The sequence below is a fragment of the Colletotrichum godetiae genome (assembly GCF_030913485.1).
Source record: "Colletotrichum godetiae strain CBS 193.32 chromosome Unknown BDP55scaffold_25, whole genome shotgun sequence".
Classification (NCBI taxonomy): Eukaryota; Fungi; Ascomycota; class Sordariomycetes; order Glomerellales; family Glomerellaceae; genus Colletotrichum; species Colletotrichum godetiae.
In genome coordinates, this window is record NW_026851273.1 from 89,083 (window position 1) to 103,875 (window position 14,793).

Consider the following 14,793-nt stretch of genomic DNA (forward strand, 5'->3'; position numbering starts at 1 on the left):
TGTGTTAGGGGGGTTCGTCAGTAAAATTGGTAGACTGTGAAAGGGGGGCTTTCTATGGGGGGCTCTCGCTCAAAATATCTTACACAGAACGGGGGGGGGGGTGGTTCTGCCACAACAAACATTGTCTGTGAGGGGGTGCTCATAGGCAAACTTGGGTAGTTTCTAGGGCCCCCTAATGCCCGAACCTCGAGACGAAAACAGAAATCCTATACGGAGCTTCGCACCATTATCCTCGCCCGTCTAGATCGCATGTATCAACCCACGCTTCCAAGATGCCGTGCAAGGCAAATAGGTCCATGACGAAAGGCATTTACGTTTAGCATTCGGAAACGTCGGGTAGATTGCATTGTACGTATCCCAAGAGCCAGCATGTCTTGCCTGGTTTCCCCACGAGTTTTTGGGCCCTCAATTCGCTCATACAAACACTCGTAGATAACCGTAAGGCTGCACTTGAAACGATCGTTCTTGGGTTAGAAGTAAAGGGATGCGTCTACACAGACTTGCGGGCATTGTCAGGCTATAATGTTCACACACTTACAAGTCTGGAATTTGGCCTGGGACAATTCACGAAATATCTATAAGCAAACTGGAAGAGCGAACTGATTATCATAGAACGGTAACTACCTAAATACTGAAGGGTGGGTGTTCCGACGACACCCTCATCACTGTTAGTGACGCCGTTTCCTCAACATATCCGATGTCCTCCTCAGTATAAGAGTACTACCAGACTCCAGGAAAAGGGGCTGATGTACGAGAAGGATTGGCCCTGGCTTTTATATCGCTGATAACCATGATCGCCCAGGGCTCGGACTCGACATGAGTTCATCACTGTTCTGTTCCGCGTCCTGGCGATTCTTTCACTCCTGTCGAGGTTGCTCCTCCTTTCGCAGGAGCTCTAGTCACCTCGTCTAACGAGTGTTCTTCCTCTCCTAAACAGTATGTTTCTCTTGAAGAGACTTAATTTTCTCCTGCGGAGCCTCTTCCTCATCCTGGAGGGCCTTCTCTGTCTCTTGGATGGCCCTTCTTCTCGCCTAGAGAGATTTAAGGGTAAGCGTTTTCTCTCGGAGAGCCCTCTTCTCCTTTCGGCGGGTCTCCTCCTTCTGGCGGGCCTTCTCTTCTTGGTGATCCCTCTCCGTTTCACGATCCCTCGCAAGGCGCAAAGCCGCCAGCGTGCGGAAGGATGTCAACCCTTTGACCTTGCGTTTTGCGATAGCCTCGACTTGTTCGGCTTCACCGTAACCCTGAAGATCCCAAATCTTCCCAATCTGGCGCTTTGCTCCCTGTGCATCCGTCGTCCAGATCTCAAGGTTGAAGCCTTCGAAGATGTAGGAGGCTTCATGGTCGAACTCGATGGTCAGAGGGCGGAAACAGCCCCAAGCCACGCTGGATCGATTGCCGCTATTCTCTCCGGCTGGCGAGGCGATGTGAGGTAGTGGATAAGTCCTGAGAGAGGGTGGATGGGTACCGTAGGTCGGAGCAGAAACATGGGGGTATTTGGCCTCTCTTTCCTAATCTTGTGTGAACTCGGTCACAGCTAGCTTAGGCAGGAATATCAACTAAGGGGGGTCCTTCCTTCTGACCGCACCTGTCTGGGCGAAATTTTACGCTGTCATGAACATCTCTTAGTATACGTTCCGGAAATATCACGGGCATCCCATCCTATTATTTGGGAAGCCCAATCGCCACTATTTGACTGCATTTTGGAAGTGATAATTAGAAAGCACATGGCTAACATAATTACATTAACCAGGCACCTCAAGACGAAACCGGGACTATACAACGACAACGTTCACTCGAGCTAGATTCATCACCTTCGAATAGGCGGCACCCTGATCCCCCTCACGATGAGACGTCGCCCTGGCAATGGCGACGAAATTCCCCGTCGTGTTGTAGACAACCGTGTGCTCAACCGTCACAGTTTGATTAGGCATGATTGCCGGCCCGACATCAGTAAAGGTCCCCTGCGAAGTCAGATCCCATTCGACGTTCACAACCTTGCCAGTTCCGGGAGGCGTATCAACAGTCGCTCGTAAGGTCACCGGCTGTCCAGCTTTCACAGTACAGCTGCATCTTCCGTTCGCAAAAAGTTCAACGACCGGCTGGACACCTCGCCGTTCGGCCGCTGTAGGGGGCACTTGGACCGAGTTGTCTTCGGCGGAAATGGCGTACGCAGTGGCCTCTGGCGCAGGTACCTCATTCTCCGCCCAGGCTGCCACGTCTCGTAGAGCTTGTTGGTAGATGCCGTTGTACGGCACAATAAGTTTGAGGCGGTGCGGAGGCCTTTCTTCGTAAAAGTGCTCCGCGTTGTCGTTGTACCACAGGCGATAATTGTCCTCGAAGCGATCTCCCAGCTGTTGCTTGACTTGGGAACGGTACCAGTCGGCATGCCACGGGAACGCGTCGCTGTCCAAGAGGTTTTGGACGACGATGAGTTTGCATCCGATGGCGCCGGTGTGATTGCCACCAGAGACGACTTTGGCGAGGGTCTTGGACGTGTCGGGAGAGCGTTGGGGGCAACTCGTGCCGTTGGCAGTCCGGAACTGATCGAACCCGTAAAATCCTGCTCGTTCTGGGACCTGATGTCTGTAATATGCATGCATTGCAAGGGCCGACTTGTTGTCGATATGGAGTTTGACTCCCTTCGCAATAAGTTTTGTAAGAGTGGCATTATTGGCATCGGCAGTGTAGTCAGTGAAAGACATAATGTTGTTAGCCGTAGATAAGGTGCCGCTGATGGTTCCTAGTTTAGAGTTGTCGGCGCCGAGAAGAGTCAGGTCGTAGCCATATGCATCAGCAACAATTTCCGGGACTGTGTCAAGTCTGATGCTGACCAACTTTCCATTCTCGTCAAGCTGAACGTCTTCGACGGTCGCATTGAAGTCGACCACGGCCTCTCTCATGATCTTTCCGAGCGCACTATCTTCGGTTCCCAGGTAACCCGGCTTGGACCAGAAATCATTGGCGTATGTAGGGTCCGAAGGCTTGATAATGGTGTTCCTCAGGATGTTCAAATGTGAGCTGTTTGCGACCTCGTCATATTGTTCCCAAGCACGGATCGGAACCCCAAGCTTCGTCGCCTCGACCAGCATAGCCCGCTCAACTCCAGTCAGTGACGGAATCGAGAAGGGATCTCCACTACCCCCTGGTCTTAGGGAATCCTGGATCTGAATTTTCCTATTCCGCAGTACCAGACCTGCTATTGCCCTGATTGATGGGCTGTTGGGTGCGGAAATTGGAATGGCCTGGACCATGGCCACAGCGCCATCCCAGACGTCAATCGTGTTTTCAATACCGCCAATGACCTGATCAGAGCCGCCGCTGCCGCCGTAGACATACCCATAGATGTGCTGCGTGCTGTTGAGGCGGCAGTACTTTGCCGCAACGATCCTAGAGTACTTTGCGGTCGTGGCTTCGGCACGGAACCCATTGGTCCCTGTCACTTGGACCGTGTAGGCCATGCTGTCTAGACCGAAGCCGACGGTATCCTCGGTGGCATTTTCGGACTGAGTAGGGTAGGCGAGTTGGAAGAAGCGGCCATCCCATGCATCTTTCGGTGGAAAGTAAAAGTTGAAGCGAGTGGAGGTATTAGAGAAGTGCCCCGCGACGTGACGATGGAGGCCTGGAGAGGTCTCGTTGATCTCGCTGTCAATGATCGGCTCACTGTAGAGAGGATCTACGCAGGCGGGTGTGACCAGAGTAGAGCCGTCGGAACGAGACTCGCATGGAGTAGTGGATTTTGCCGCGATCGCTGAACAGACAAGTAAGGTTAGTGCGATGAAGACTGTAAGTGAAGCCTGTAAATGCATCGAGTGGTTTAACTACGTCGTTGAGTTAGCATCTTACTGGTTTCTTTAGCCAAGAAAGTTCAGAATTTACCGTTGGAAGAAGTAGAAGATTGAATGGAAGTAGGGAGTGTGATTGAATGTCCAATTGATGTCCATGATGGGAAGCATCTCTGCGACGAAGATATCTTTCTTAAGCATTTAGAGAGCATCATCGCCAAGCCAGAGTTCTTCTTTGTGGCCCCTTGGATCATGTCAGTGGGCATCGCCAAGTGCCTACGTACAGACGTCGTTTGCTTACACGGCGCTTCCGCCAACAGTCCCGACGACTTTTCGTATCCGATACGACAGTTATTCCGACGTCGCACTGGATGCCAGCGTCACCTGTATCCAACCAAAAGCACCCTGTGCGGCTCTAGTCCCCTCTTTTCGGAAGATTAAAATGTTAGGACGCCATGCCGCCAGGGGTTGCCAGTGTTTCAAGTGGCAAGGCCAAGAGGCGTTCTCGCGATGGCCTTCTGATGCAGATATATGGTCGATGATCCGAATTTCCAGGACCAAGACATTGGTAGTCCACCGTCGACAAGCTAGACAACTCAGACGCGCCTCGTCGATATGATTCACTACATCCTAGTTAAGCTTTGTTTAGGTTCCAGCGACGACCGTGTGGTTCATCTTGACGTCGCCGTCCCTGTTGCGATAAACACCGTCGTATTCTTCTCGGAATCTATACTAAACGGCAAGCTCAACGATGAGGCTCATAGGAAGTGGTCTGGTAAGGTCCGCTGCCTCAAGTCCGCCAGCTGGTAGCTTGATGCGCGACAGCTGGCAGAACTGCTTTCGATTTCAATTCCTCTGCCAGAACGACACCTACAGGTACCTTTCATGTTTCCTTCTTTCATATCAGTATCGAAATCTTCTTGGCACTCCTTGAAGTATTGTTACACTCATGTTGAGAAGCAACTAGTCTGAAGCAGTAGGAAACCTCTGCCTGTTCGCCTCATTGACTGCCTTACGTACACCGGTGACATTTTGAAGTACCGTCGGATGGTCAGAATGCACGCAGATGCTAAACGGCTTTCCGGCAAACCCAAAGCTAAAGATGCCGCCGCTGTTGTCTTTGCCTTCATCCTTGAGTGATGCAGATAGTGCCCTCTCGTAACACAGCTCTGGCGTGGCCACCTTAGACTGTGCCACCGGGATGAGCTTCCCCTCTGGAGAGTAGTCGATGTCAACGTAGACTTCCCCTTGGAACGGGATGCCGAGTTCCTTACACATGGCTTCTTGTGTGGCGTTTTGCGATGCAAATACTGGGATGTTGTCCCCAAACGTGGCGCAAGCTTCCAGGACGGCTCTCATGATGGTCTCGTCCCTTTGCATATAGAAGAAGAGCTCCCCATGAGGCTTGATATGTGACAGCTCGACTCCTTCCGAGTTGAGTATGGCCTTGAGAGCGCCGACTTGGTACAATACCATGGCGTACATGTCTTTGGGGTCAATCTCGATCTTCCTCCGGCCGAAGCCGAACATGTCTTGTAATCCTGGGTGCGCTCCGGCCTTGACGCCGTGCTTCTTACACAGGCGAACGGTTTTGAGCATAATGGTAGGGTCGCCGGCGTGGTATCCGCACGCAATGTTGGCGGCGTCGATGTAAGGCATCAGTTCCTCGTCCGGACCCATCTTCCAGCGGCCGAAGCCTTCGCCCATGTCGGCGTTGATCTCGTATTTGCGCGCCAGTCCTGAGGCCATTCTGAATTGTTGTGATAGCGGGCGCTGTCCAGGGAATATCAAGCTTAGAAATACCGTCTGTCGCAACGGGAGACGATTGAGTAAGGTTGAAGAAGGCATCTTGTCTTTGCTGCCTCAATGGTCGTCTAATAAGAGCGCTTCAATGGTTGAGGTGACAGAGATGGATGGTACTATTGGGGTAGGCGTTTGGGGTTTGTTACTCCAAAGCGACGGCTTGACAATTGGGGTAGACTGGATCAGGTGGTCCTTATCACTGCACTCCGCCGACAGGGAGTTCCTGATAGCAGTGGGTGCCCATTGTAACCCCATCAATCGGTACGATGCGGGGTCGTTACCTCCTCAGACCAACGACGTCAAAGTAGCAAAGACGTCAATCATCTTACCAGAAACCAACCACAAAAGCCTGCCGGGACCTCCACCCGACAAACCTTCATGCGCTTCGTCGATGATCCCTTATCTAGACCCGGCACTCCGGCAATGGCACAGGACGCGTTCCCCTCTCCTGGTACTCTAGCTGTTGGGGTAACGACACGGAGACGGGAAGCAGTCAGGGTAGCCACCGGCCCGGTGTGGGCGCGCTCTTGCCTTCGTATCATCAAGATGCGGACGAGCGGAATGGATTGATTGATTGATATACTAGCCATGTTGGAGTCTGAGCTTGTACACTTTGCTCCTCCACATACCCTCTGACCACGCCCAATTTGTTGCTGACTTTGTCAAAGCCTCAACGAAGCTATGCATCCCAAGCCACTTCGGAGCATCAAGAAGGTCTTGGTGGCCAATCGTGGCGAGATTGCTGTCCGCTGCATCAAGGCCTGCCGCGAACTCGGTGTCCACAGCATTGCCATCTATACAGACGCCGACACAACATCACTACATGCCTTGTTGGCAGACGAGGCGATCGCGCTGCGGGGTAACGACACATACACAGATGGGTGATTGACCTCAGTGTGGATATGACATCACGGTTCTGATAACTGCATTAGCGACGCCATTTTGGGGATCTGTAAACGCACAGGCGCCGATGCCGTGTTTCCTGGATATGGCTTCCTCAGCGAGAATGCCGGCTTTGCCGATGCCGTCACAACTGCAGGCAAGATCTTCATCGGTCCTTCATCCACTTCTATCAAGGCTATGGGTCTCAAGCATGAGGCGAGAGCTATTGCTGAAGCTGTCAATGTGCCCGTAATCCCTGGCACTTCGTTAATCCCATCAACGAGCGAGGCTATAGAGGGCGCCAAGACGCTCGGTTTCCCGGTCATGCTGAAAGCCACCGGAGGAGGAGGCGGCATGGGTCTGCAAATATGCCACGACGACGACGACATCCCGAAAGCATTCGTCACGGTCAAAAGTCGCGCAGACGCTCTGTTCAAGAACAACGGTGTCTTCCTGGAAAAGTACTATGCCCGCTCCCGACACGTTGAGGTCCAAGTCTTTGGAAACGGCGAGAAAGTGGTTGCATTCGGGGAGAGAGAGTGTTCTCTTCAACGACGCCACCAGAAGGTGGTTGAAGAGTGCCCCAGTCCATTTGTCGAGCGGACGCCAGGCCTACGCGAAAAAATGCTTCAGGCAGCAGTCAAGTACGCCTCCCAACTCAAATACAAGAGTGCCGGCACCGTTGAGTTCTTGGTCGACGATGAAACTGCCGATTTCTTCTTCCTCGAGATGAACACGCGCCTCCAGGTCGAACACGGTATCACTGAGATGTGCTATGGTGTTGATCTAGTTCACTTGATGCTGCAGCAAGCCGACTACGAGCATGGCGGTCAGCTTGGCATCCCCTCGAACGAGCTACGAAGCCTTCCGGAAGCGCAGCCAAACGGAGCGGCCATCGAGGTCCGGGTATATGCTGAAGTGCCCCTGCTCGACTTTGCTCCCAGTCCGGGCCTTCTACAGCATGTCAGCTGGCCTAAGGGCGATGGTATCCGTGTAGACACATGGGTGAAGAGCGGTCAGCAAATCACGCCCCATTACGACCCTCTGATCGCCAAGGTCATGGTACACAGCAGTGATGGTCGAGCCGATGCGCAAAAGAAGATGCTCGCCGCTCTGGCTCAAACTGCATTGCAAGGTACACAGACGAATTTGCAGTACCTTTCGCAAGTGCTGCGTTCTGATGGATTTACCAAAGGCGACACGCTCACCTCTTTCGTGTCCAATTTCAAGACCAAGGTGTGCGCTATGCAAGTCCTTAACCCTGGTCTCTTTACTACGGTCCAGGATTATCCGGGGCGTCCAACTATCGGACACGGCGTGCCTCCCGGCGGACCAATGGATGATTTGAGCAGTCGGGCGGCAAACATCCTCGTTGGCAATGATCCTCAGGTCGAAGTCCTTGAGATAGCTATGTCTGGTCCGGAACTCTTATTCCACGAATCGGCCGTGGTGGCCGTATGTGGCGCCCAAGTGCCCATTAGCGTTGATGACACGGAGCAAACGATGTGGTCTAGATTCATTGTGCGGCAGGGGCAGACGCTCAAGATTGGCGGCGTCAAAGGTGACGGTCTTCGAACCTACCTTGCAGTCAAAGGAGGCTTCCCAGACATACCTTTCTATCTCGGTTCCAAATCAACAGCGCCAGAGCTTGTTTTTGGCGGTCTTCAAGGGCGCAAGCTTCAGATCAACGACCTACTCGCCCTTGCCCCGGAATCAGCCAATTGGGCAGCCGCAGCCACACCCTTTTCCTTACCACAAAAGGCAATTCCTGACTACGGATACTCGGAGATATTCTGCCTTAATGGTCCCTATGGCTCGGAAGATATACTCACCCCTGAGGGCATGTCGACAATTACCAACTCCACATGGACCGTCAGCCACAATAGTAGTCGTAGTGGTATTCGACTAGAGGGTTCACGGCTGAAGTGGGCACGCACCACCGGCGGGGGAGGCGGGTCCCACCCATCAAACGTCTTCGATTACGGGTATCCCAACGGCGGTGTCAATTGGACCGGGGAGTTTCCAATCATCTTTTCCCGCGACCGGCCGGACCTGGGTGGGTTTGCTTGCGCTGTCACCATCTGCTCGGCTGAGATGTGGAAACTTGGTCAACTGAAGTCGGGCGACAGTGTGCAGCTGCGACTTGTCTCCTTCGAGGATGCCATGAAAATCAAGCACACCAACGAGGCTTACTTGAAGTCTTTGAGTGCTCTCGTAGACGGCAAAGAGACAGAAGTTGTGCCACTTAAGTTGGAATTCGGATCCCGGACCACAACTTCAATATTACATATGGCCAAACCCAACGGTGATCACCCTCGCGTTACTTACAGGCAAGGTGGCGATACTTCCATCATAGTCGAGTATGGCGAGCAAATTGCGGATTTGCGCAATACGGTCTGCGTTCATATTCTTGAGGAAAAGCTTGCCGCGTGCAACCTTGCAAGCGTGCGCTGTGAGCCGAACCTCGCTACACTCACAGTGCATTACGATCCGCTCCGGATCTCTCAATCCGAGCTGCTGCAGAATTTGGTTGCACAAGACAGGAGTATCGAAGAGATTGTTGGCATCAAGGTGCCCGTTCGCGAATTCAACCTGCCGCTGTACGTGGACCATCCCACAATCACCGAAGCGACGGAAAGATACATGGAGAGTGTTCGCCCCACCGCCGCTTACCTCCCGGACAACGTCGAGTATTTGCGGAAGAACAACGCGTTGGAAACTCGCCGCGATGTGTTTGACTCGCTTTTGAAGACGCCCTGGCTCACAGTTGCCGTTGGCTTCTTCCTCGGAACCCCTGTCATGTTTCCGCTCGACCCTAAGTATGTGTTCACGGGGCAGAAATACAACCCTAACCGCGCGTACACTCCGAGCGGCTCAGTCGCTCTCGGGGGGTCCCTGCTTGTTGTCTATCCTGTGACTTCGCCGGGCGGCTACCAGCTCATGGGCCGCACGTTGGGTACGTGGGATCTGATGGGCACTCGCGCCGGCTTCTCCCCGACGCGACCTTGGTTGTTCAATAATTTTGACATTGTCAGATTCCACGAGGTCTCCAAGGAAGAATTTGACCAAGTTGAAAGGGACTTTGAAGCCGGTAGATATGTGTTCGACATATCCGACGGGACTATCAGCATGGACGAGTACATTGCCAAGTTTGACGCCGCAGCGCGTGATCCAGCGCATCTAGAATGGCGCAAGCGACAGGATGCCGCAGCCCAGGAGATGGGAGAGCTCGAACAGCGGCTCTTTGGTGAATGGACTGCTGCCAAGGCGGAAGCTCTGTTGAAAAAGAGTGAGGGGGCGGGGACGATGCATCGGCAGATGCCGTGGCTATTGAGTCGCCCATGAATGCCAATGTCTGGAAAGTCCTGGTTGAGGTCGGAGACGTGCTTGAGGAGAAGCAGACAGTCGCTATCTTGGAGGCGATGAAGATGGAAATCAAGGTGATTGTCCCAGACTCTCATGTGGGAGCAGTCGTGACGAAGATTACACGTCCGCCAGGGAGTGTCGTCAGTCCTGGTATGCCCATAGTAGTTGGCAAGAAAGCTTCTTAGCTCAAGGTAGGCGGCGTCGTTGCAATAATTTTGAGCTGCTAAAATCCACGCTGGAATCGACCGAACGAAATCTCCTTTCCCTTATCGTGACTCATGACTGCCGAGTGTAATGTGACTCCATCAATCTTGGCATGGGGTGATGAATTGACCCAGACCCGACGGCCCGCCGGGGTCTGACCCACTTTCCCGGGGCCGGCCGATTGCCGCTGCCGGACTATGGGCCCCGCTCGAGGTTGAGCAAATAAGAGGGCATTGAAGGATTTGAAAGAGGGAACTCGTCACCCGTGTTTTCCCTTTTCTTCAACCCCGTGGATACGTGCGCCATTACATACCTCGTGGGCCAGGTAGGGAGCATCCTGGCATATTCGTACATCACCCCCCGCCCAAGCTATCTTCCCCATTTGAAGTGAAGCTGTCGGCCCGGCAGGGGGAAATTGGGTTCCGGGTTAAGTTGCGCATCTCAGAGGCCCCGAAACGGCCCTTGCACTCATCTCGACGCGGATGGCAATTGACTGGCCGGCCGGAGAGGATTCATTATGCGTCGCCAGGAAGCTGGAAACTATACCACCATGCACGAAATGGTCGGATCTCTCTGCTCCCTTTGCTCTCCTCGGGCTACCTAGTAGGTTACTGAGACGATGAGATGATGGAATGACAGAGGGGAGACGGCGAGAACCCGATGTACTGCCGACCCCAGGCATCTCAAAACGCATCGATGGTTGCAAATGAAGACAGGTCGTGTGATCATGCAATCTAGGTCCAACTTCACTGCCGCTATTGCACATGCTGATCAACAAGGTCAATAGCGCGGGTCAAGCCGGGGGATCATGGCGTCGGATCCATGGGCTGTAGGGCTGAGCCGATGTTGATGGCCGATAGTCACATAGTGAAGAAGGCCGATATCCGCGGCTTCGTGATTAAGGTGTGGAGTGGGTGTAGGCTGCACGGACTGAGGTGGCTGCCACCTGTCGCGGCGTGGTGGCCGATACCCGCCTACTTTGCCGGTCGTTGAAGAAAGCGCACAGTTGCTTGGGTTTGTATAAGTGGCTTTCAAACTCTCGATTTGGACCACATTGGAATCCGTGACGGTTTCTGGATTGTTGGGTATGCCCATCTTCTACCATTGCGTCAAAAGGCAAGATACCTTACATACCTACACAAACACACAAACACACGCGGCGACGATCACCACATGCACCTTGCGACTTTGACTCGCAGCTGCCTCTTGTCTCTCCTCCACAGCACCACAAGTCCAGGACCCGCTTCCCCGAACTGAATTCGGTCCCGAGTTTGGTGCTCCACTTGACAAGCATTTGACACTTCCATTGCCTTGAGGGCGAGGCTTACACTTGGATTACGGATACACCAAACCAACCACCAAACCAACCACCAAACACGCGAAAGAAAGGGAACCTCGGTGCAAGCCATCAACATCAACCTCATCCCTACCCGCATCCGTCCCACGGCAGTCCAACCACCGCGGACAGCTTTTAGATTTGGCCCAATTGGCTCGTCCATTGGCTACCTCAGCCCCTGCTCGCGTGAAGGGGTCCAGGGCTCCCAAACAGTCCAGACTTTCAAGTTCGGGCACATTTTGACGGGTTCAACCCACCACATCCGTGCGCCGCAGCTGTGCCGTGCCAGGCCAGGCCAGGCCAGCCAGGGCAGCTCCTCCCGCCTCTTTCTTGCTGCCTCCCGCGGTCGAGCGTTTTGGGGTTTGGTTTGGGGGCCAGAGGTCACAAACAGTCTGCTCTCCTCGCTACAGATACTAACACGCCCCCTGGCACCTTCTTTGTCGCCGACCAAGCATCACTTTTCCCTCCTGCAACCACCCACTTGCTGCCCGCGCCTTGCCAGCGTCCAAACAAACAGCTGCGAAAGAGAGAGAGAAAAGGAGAACATCGACACATTTCCCTAGTCGAGTAACGAATCCCGGGGAGCCCACGGCAATCGGCCGCAATCCAACAATACCTGAAGAATAGTCTTCGACATGCAATCCTCGCTGTCGCCCGAAGTCCCACCTCCCCCGGGGAGCACACATAGCACACACAGCAACGGGTCCCCGAACCCTTTGGCAATGGTGCCCGACTCGGAGTCACCAGCCGACCGCGACTCGCCAAACGCACCCTCCTCGGCGACCAGTGATTCCCGATCTCAAGGGCAGCAGCCTCCCGTTGTAGCTGTCCCCGCTGCATGTCTCGCCTGCGTAAGTCGCACCTCCATGTCAGCCTGTCAGGGTCCCCGTCATCGTCGTCTCTCGCTCCTCCCCATTGGCTCCGGCCGAGACGGCGACGGCGACGGCGAGACAGGCACCACCCTCTTTCGCGCGAGCTTGTGAGAGAGTGTGAGACTAACCCAATCTTGTTCTGCAACAGCGCAGCAAGCATCTCAAGTGCGACGGCCAGAACCCGTGCTCGCGATGCCTGAGCTCCCAGTCCGAGTGCGTCTACGTCGCTTCTCGGCGCGGCTACAAGGGCCCGAGGAGGAATTACACCGCCAATCCGAACAAGAGAGCGCGATCCTCGTCCCCCACTTCCACCGTAGGCGTCGGCGACAATAGCTGTCCCATGCTACTTGGCGCAAACGGCACCTCAGTACCCACGACGATGCAGAATGGAATGGCATTTAATACGCCGGGCGTCGTGCTCCCAGATACGCCCAGCACCACCTTTGCCGCGACGCCCAACTTCTCTAACTTGCAGCTCTACCGGTCTTTCGGTGCTGCCATCGGCTTCAACTCGACCCAGCTAGCACTGGGTCAATCTCAGCCCGGTGTACCTGCGCAAGTCCCCGTGCCTACCTTGGCCGAACGATGTCTCGACTCCTTTTACCACCATTTCTATGCCTCACACCCGTTTGCCCTACCGAAAGAATGGCTCCTCCGTATCATGAGAGACACCAATGTAGAACCTCTCCTGGCCGCCATTCGGTGGGTTGGTGCTCTCTTCCTCGACATGGGGCCTGCGCGGGCTGGCTTTTTGGATGAGGCATTGCGCCTGGTCCAGGATCCAACGACCCGGAGGGACGGCTTCTTCGTGCAAGCCTTGATCCTTTTAATTGTAGGCTTGGACGGCAGCTGTGAGCAGGAAAAGGCTCGAAATCTGCTCGGTGACGCCGAACGCATCGCCCTGGAACTGGGACTCAATACCCGGGAGTATGCGACACAGTATGGGCGGGGCATTCCCGTGTTAGAAGAGAGCTGGCGTAGGACATGGTGGGACTTGTTCGTCGTAGACGGCATGGTGGCTGGGGTACATCGCCAGACCAACTTTCTCCTGTTTGATGTACCCGCCGATGCCGCCCTCCCTTGTGAGGAGCATCAGTATCTGTCTGGGGTGAGTCGCTTAGTATCCCGTGTGAAGGTCAGAGGCTAAGATTCTGAACCAGAGCATCCCACCACCTTTGACTCTCACGGACTTGGAAGACCAAGACTTCTCTGGGGATGATAGGGAGTTCTCCTCGTTTGCGTATCGTATTCTCGCAGGGCGGAACCTCGGAAAGTTCATGCGCGTCCCGCCGATATACGGTCCTGATGATGAGAATCTCGGGCGCATCGAGGCGCTTCTGACCAACTGGAGGCTTCACCTGCCGCTATCCAAGAAGGACGCCCTGGACCAGAAGCTACAATCGGATGAGATGATCTTCCAGGCCAACATGATGACCAATGCGTATGTCTGACGTTTGTGAGGTGTGGTTAGTATCGAACTGACGTGTTATAGAACATCCATCATGCTTCACCAGCCGCACTCTCAGCTGGATTCCTCGCCAACGCGATCTGTAACGTCCTGCGCACCACACCGACCAGTCCCATCCGGAGACTTATTCAACACACATACGAGCCACACGATTGCTTCAGCCGCCGAAATCAGCAAGATGATCACTCACCGTGTACCTCTCCTCTCACACACGCACTTCTTCACCTGCGTAGTGACGCTCTCCTCGATCGTCCACTTGAGCAAATGGGCGCTCTTCTTCATCCCCCACGATGACGACGACTTGCGACAGCAGATTCGGCTCAATATCGGCGCCCTCAACAAGCTCTCGGCGGTATGGAAGGCGGCGGGCAACGCTTCGGGGCAAGTCAAGGGAGTCGCACAGGAGATTTACCGATCAAAGAAGGCGTCGCAGATCAACCCGACGTATTGGCAGGGCTTCACGCAGGATGAGGTGATGAACAGCATTGCGGCGGACGAGACGATTATGAACGACATTGAGACTGGATTGAGTGGAATTCCGATGCCGCCTCTCGACAACCTCCCTGGCTAGAACCCGGGGCGAGGTTTTGTGTACGAATTCAGGTTTTCAGGAAGAGTTGAAGCTGCGGCTGATTTATGATACTCGGTGCTAGTCCACGACAGTACAAGAAGATGGCGGGGCGTTGGAACAATATGCGGCGATCTGTTGATTTACTAGCGATATACCAGCTCGGGAGGCGCGCCGAGCAGTGAGAGGCGTTTGAGGGGGGTTTCTCGTGAGAGACAAGTCTATCGTGTTTATATTGGCCATAAAGGCACATATCTCTGCTCAGAATATACACGCGGCGGCATGGAGCCGTTGTGGAATTTTGGATTCTTTTTTTAAAGCAACTTACGCACCCGAGGCACCAACACCGCAGTTCCGATTTGTGAGCCGAATCACCAGACTTCAAGATGACAAATTCTGTCATAACTCGGTCTTCCACATGGCTTTCACATAATATCTCATCACGAGGATCAACTCCAGGGGTCTCTGCGCCTTCAGAAGCCCACACGAGAAATCTCTAACCGCCAGACCCC

The 14,793-nt window shown here is 54.1% G+C and overlaps 4 protein-coding genes across 4 annotated transcripts; 2 read left to right on the forward strand and 2 right to left on the reverse strand.

The window, feature by feature from the left end:
- Window positions 1-1,627: 1,627 nt before the first annotated feature.
- On the reverse strand, window positions 1,628-4,166 carry BDP55DRAFT_611957 (uncharacterized protein). The gene is made up of 3 exons (XM_060571191.1): window positions 4,084-4,166; window positions 3,877-4,026; window positions 1,628-3,818 (listed from the first exon to the last, which is right to left on the reverse strand). The coding sequence occupies exon 3, from the start codon at window positions 3,804-3,806 to the stop codon at window positions 1,773-1,775; it is 2,034 nt and encodes a 677-aa protein (XP_060428483.1). The 5' UTR covers window positions 3,807-3,818; window positions 3,877-4,026; window positions 4,084-4,166; the 3' UTR covers window positions 1,628-1,772.
- Window positions 4,167-4,745: 579 nt separating this feature from the next.
- Window positions 4,746-5,531, reverse strand: BDP55DRAFT_694578 (LamB/YcsF family protein; the record flags this gene model as incomplete). Its single annotated transcript, XM_060577370.1, has 1 exon — window positions 4,746-5,531. One exon carries the CDS (start codon window positions 5,529-5,531, stop codon window positions 4,746-4,748), a length of 786 nt encoding a protein of 261 aa, XP_060428484.1.
- A 351-nt stretch (window positions 5,532-5,882) lies between these two features.
- On the forward strand, window positions 5,883-10,081 carry BDP55DRAFT_666580 (urea carboxylase). The gene is made up of 15 exons (XM_060575111.1): window positions 5,883-6,466; window positions 6,518-6,562; window positions 6,587-6,669; window positions 6,691-6,780; window positions 6,802-6,825; window positions 6,865-6,875; window positions 6,906-6,986; window positions 7,008-7,111; window positions 7,139-7,160; window positions 7,197-7,214; window positions 7,236-7,245; window positions 7,279-7,529; window positions 7,566-7,641; window positions 7,663-9,756; window positions 9,786-10,081. Exons 1-15 carry the CDS (start codon window positions 6,267-6,269, stop codon window positions 10,016-10,018), a joined length of 3,342 nt encoding a protein of 1,113 aa, XP_060428485.1. The 5' UTR covers window positions 5,883-6,266; the 3' UTR covers window positions 10,019-10,081.
- Window positions 10,082-12,008: 1,927 nt separating this feature from the next.
- On the forward strand, window positions 12,009-14,284 carry BDP55DRAFT_553992 (uncharacterized protein; the record flags this gene model as incomplete). Its single annotated transcript, XM_060569350.1, has 4 exons — window positions 12,009-12,224; window positions 12,394-13,353; window positions 13,406-13,686; window positions 13,738-14,284. The coding sequence occupies 4 exons, from the start codon at window positions 12,009-12,011 to the stop codon at window positions 14,282-14,284; spliced, it is 2,004 nt and encodes a 667-aa protein (XP_060428486.1).
- Between the last annotated feature and the right edge of the window lie 509 nt (window positions 14,285-14,793).

Excerpts from the sequence above, each read along its gene's own strand:
- BDP55DRAFT_666580 (XM_060575111.1), top strand. The coding sequence starts at position 6,267 with ATGCATCCCAAGCCACTTCGGAGCATCAAGAAGGTCTTGGTGGCCAAT. Across the intron at positions 6,467-6,517 it reads AACGACACATACACAGATGG|CGACGCCATTTTGGGGATCT; the intron begins GTGATTGACCTC and ends TAACTGCATTAG. Across the intron at positions 7,112-7,138 it reads ATGCTTCAGGCAGCAGTCAA|TGCCGGCACCGTTGAGTTCT; the intron begins GTACGCCTCCCA and ends CAAATACAAGAG.
- BDP55DRAFT_611957 (XM_060571191.1), bottom strand. The coding sequence starts at position 3,806 with ATGCATTTACAGGCTTCACTTACAGTCTTCATCGCACTAACCTTACTT.